Genomic DNA, 3,666 nt, shown 5'->3' on the forward strand with positions numbered 1-3,666 from the left:
ACGACTGAGCATTTACTCAAAAGAGCTTGTTTCAATTTGAAACAGAATGGTTCAACCAGAAGAGACTGAGCTACCTGTCATCAGCAAGTTTGAGCACCACCACAGCCCCCAGTCTGGTTCCCAGTTCAACTGAAACACAGTTGTCATTAAGTGTTTCCTGAATGCATGGAGATGATGAAGGCAGCATCCACAATAAATTGAAAGCACAGTGTCCATCAGAATCCAAGTTAATGATGGTTTCTTCAGTTGGACTTCTGATCTTTTTATTTTTTCAAGCTTTCACATCATCATTTTCAGTGACTAGTGTTAATTTAATATTAAAAGCAGCTCTAATATTAGCCCAAAAAAGTCCATGTTTGCTCTTCTCCTTGGGCCATTCCAAATAAGTTCTCTGTGCCATGAGAGCCCTCAGCTTGTGATACTTGCCAGGAATGCTGTTCTGTGGAATGGGTTCCAGCAAGATCAGGATTAAGTTATTAGATCCTTCATGGAAAAGATTGTGGTGGGCAAAGTAGAGTTCATAATGGCACCACTCACTCTGGACAAAGTTGGGAGACAAAACAAAGATGGACTTGTAACTTTTCTCAATGCAGTTTATGATATTTTCCACGATGCTCTTGCCAGGAACAAAGTTTCTCTCATGGAGACAAATTCTTATATCTTCTTTTTCTAGACAAGGTACAAGTTCATTCTTCACCCAGGCAGAATCATGTTCACTGTATGAAATAAAAGCATGGAACTGGAGAGCTCTTTGGAGTTCTTCTAAGGGTACATTCCTAGCCCTGTGCCGGGTCTGGGTCCACTGACACACCATCCTGAGATACCAGGGCAGATCCAAGTAGATACAGAGGACAGTCACAGTAACAGCCAACACCAGCCCAGGGACTCCAATGGTGACAATCAGCAGAGCTGTGTTGCAGGATAATTGAGATACATGGAAGTCCTTTAATGGGGTTCCCTTATAGCTTTCTGGATAATCACACTTATAAGAATCAGGCCAACCCTCTACCACTTCACTTGATATTTGGCCTACACTTTGGATAAAGTCTCTTAACTCACATGTACATTGGAATGGATTGTTCCCTGCTTTTAGGGACCTAATCTCCCGACAGCTCTGGAAGAAATCAGCTGATGGGTTGGAGATTGAATTATAGTCAATGATCAGTATGGAAAGGCTGCTAAAGGTACCACATCCAGGAAGGTGGGCTAAAGAATTGGAAGCAACATTGAGTTCTTGCAAAGTTTCTAGACTGGTGACATCTATAGGGATGCTCCTTATTCTGTTATTGTGGAGATCAAGAACCTTGACCCTGGGAGGTAAACATCTGAAAACAGAGTCAGTAAGTATATTTGAAGATAAATTTAACACCACTATACTCCCAACCCAAGTGCAATTTCCATCATGTCTATCATATTCCAAAGAATTCCAGCTAACATCCAGTATTTCCAAAGACAGCATATCCTTAGTCATGAGACCTACTTTGAAAAGGTCTTTTAATTCATTCTTTTGTAGAATAAGTGTCTCCAATCTAGCTAAAGTGTGGCAATTTTGAAAAACACTATCTGTGAAAATATTCTGGGTGAAGTTCAAAAACGTAAATGTGCTTGGTTTCTGAGGACAAAGCATGTGTACAAAAGGTGTGTCTGATATGGTTAACATCGTAATAGTCATCTCAGAAAACACTGTGTATAATGCTGTCTGTGAAAAAATAAAAACTCTGTTTATAACATGTTCTATATTCAGTGCTTTCAATGTTGTTTCATGATAAGTAAAAACTTCTTCATTGATGCTTTCAACTAGTGTTAAATTGTAAATATTGAGATATTCTACAGGTTTGGGCCAAAGGAATTGAAAAACTCCAACCAAACATTTCCAAGTTGTTTCCATATAGTTTAGGGTAAAATTCAGTAAGGTTGGCCCTCTAGTGAGTTCTGATAAAAATTTAATTAAAACTTGACAGTTGTCATCATTCAATTTAATATTAGTCAGTTGTAACCACCCTAAACTATTCACTGATATGTTAACTTGGACAGAGAAGAAGCTATTTGGGTGAAAAACAAGGTGAAGTTCCTTTGTATTCAGAATTTGAAGACTTTCATTCTCATTTTCTTTCACAAAATAACCTTCCAAATCCAGAAGGATGCAACTTAGGTGCAAGTGAGCAATTGGTAGTAGATCTAATTGCTGTAACTTTGTAGCACTTAATCCTAAGAAATTCAGTTGAGTCAAGCTGCCAAATTCCTTACAGATGGGCAGGGCATCAAAGTCATTGAATGAGAGGTCTAAATGCTTGAGACTTGTAGTGATCGGATGACAGGATATCTTCTGCAACCGATTGTGAGATAAATCCAAATATTCCAAATCCTGGTTGAACTTGAAAATACTAATATCAAGGCACTGGATTCTATTATGGGAAAGTCTCAAAACTTTCAGCCCTGAGAGAAAGCCGATGTCAGAGAGGTGAAGCTCAGATATGTAGTTTTGAGACATATCTAAGACTTCGGTTTTTGGTGACAGGTCTTTGGGAACACGAATAAGGCCTATTTTTGACATGTCCACCACAAATTCACTTTCATCAGAGAACTGGATTATGGTTCCAAATACTAAGGTCAGGATGTAAACAAAATGAAGGTTTCTGACAGCAGATTCTTTGTCTTTGGTCATGATGTTGAAGTGGCTATCCCCTAGAGGGTTGTTGCTGTTCTTCAGAACATCTTGATATGAATCCAAATTCTAGAAATATAATATACGTTAAGATGTATAAAGATTGGATGATTGCTCTCAAACCTCAGCTTACTAAACACAAAATCTCAATGAGTTCTTCATTCATTATCAGAATCATTTCTGTCCCCATAATTTAATGTGTTATTTTTTCCAGTTATACAAGTTGCTTGTGCCAGGAAAGGCAATACAGACCTTGTTATCAAAGAATTGTGGTTGTGTGTTCTAACCTGTCTGGTGGCTCTCTGAGGGATCCACTCAGGAGCGTGCCTTTGTTTCATCCCATCCAACTCAGAACTTTCCCAGGGCTGCAAGCAGCCTCCTGGACAGTGTTTCGAAAACCTTTAAAGGCACAAACACTAGCCACAGCCACCTGGAGCAAGGGATAAGAGATGGGGCAGGCAGCAGACACACCAAAAAGCCAGAGAAGAAGGAAGCTGGGAAAGGAGATACATGGGAGAAAAAAGGCTCTGGAAAGCTCCATGTATCCCAGGTAATCTAGAGGCCATACACATGCCCAGGGCTGGACGCATGCTTAGAGAAGACCTGAGAAAATCCTAAACATTCACCTCTGGTTGGCTTTTAGGCTCTGTGCAAGCAGAAAGTAAAAGCTAAGGCAGAGTTGTAAACAGCCTGGATAAGCACTGAAGAAATGCTTCAACACAGAGCCAGTCTGCAAAGATCAGGTGTTTTTTGTTTTGTTTTGTTTTGTTTTGTTTTCTCCAGATGTTTAAGAAAATCTCTGTCAAATCACTAGCTGACCACTAAGCCAATGGAACAGAGAATTCAATGGCCACACACAAGAAGGAATACAGTCTTTACAAAAATAGTTTAGAAACATCACTAAACAAATAAACAACCACACCCCACAGCAAGCAGCAACAACAAATGCTGGGAAAGAGGAGAATCTGAGTTACCACATCCTAATATTTCCAGAGTCACCA

At 39.6% G+C, this 3,666-nt stretch overlaps 1 protein-coding gene across 1 annotated transcript; it reads right to left on the minus strand.

The window, feature by feature from the left end:
- Positions 1 to 271: 271 nt before the first annotated feature.
- On the minus strand, positions 272 to 2,680 carry TLR6 (toll like receptor 6). The gene has a single exon (XM_061191320.1). The coding sequence runs from the start codon at positions 2,663 to 2,665 to the stop codon at positions 272 to 274; it is 2,394 nt and encodes a 797-aa protein (XP_061047303.1). The 5' UTR covers positions 2,666 to 2,680.
- Positions 2,681 to 3,666: the final 986 nt, after the last annotated feature.

This window comes from Eubalaena glacialis, chromosome 5, assembly GCF_028564815.1.
Source record: "Eubalaena glacialis isolate mEubGla1 chromosome 5, mEubGla1.1.hap2.+ XY, whole genome shotgun sequence".
In the NCBI taxonomy this organism is placed as follows: domain Eukaryota; kingdom Metazoa; phylum Chordata; class Mammalia; order Artiodactyla; family Balaenidae; genus Eubalaena; species Eubalaena glacialis.

Coding starts and splice junctions, on each gene's coding strand:
- TLR6 (XM_061191320.1), bottom strand. CDS start 2,665: ATGACCAAAGACAAAGAATCTGCTGTCAGAAACCTTCATTTTGTTTAC.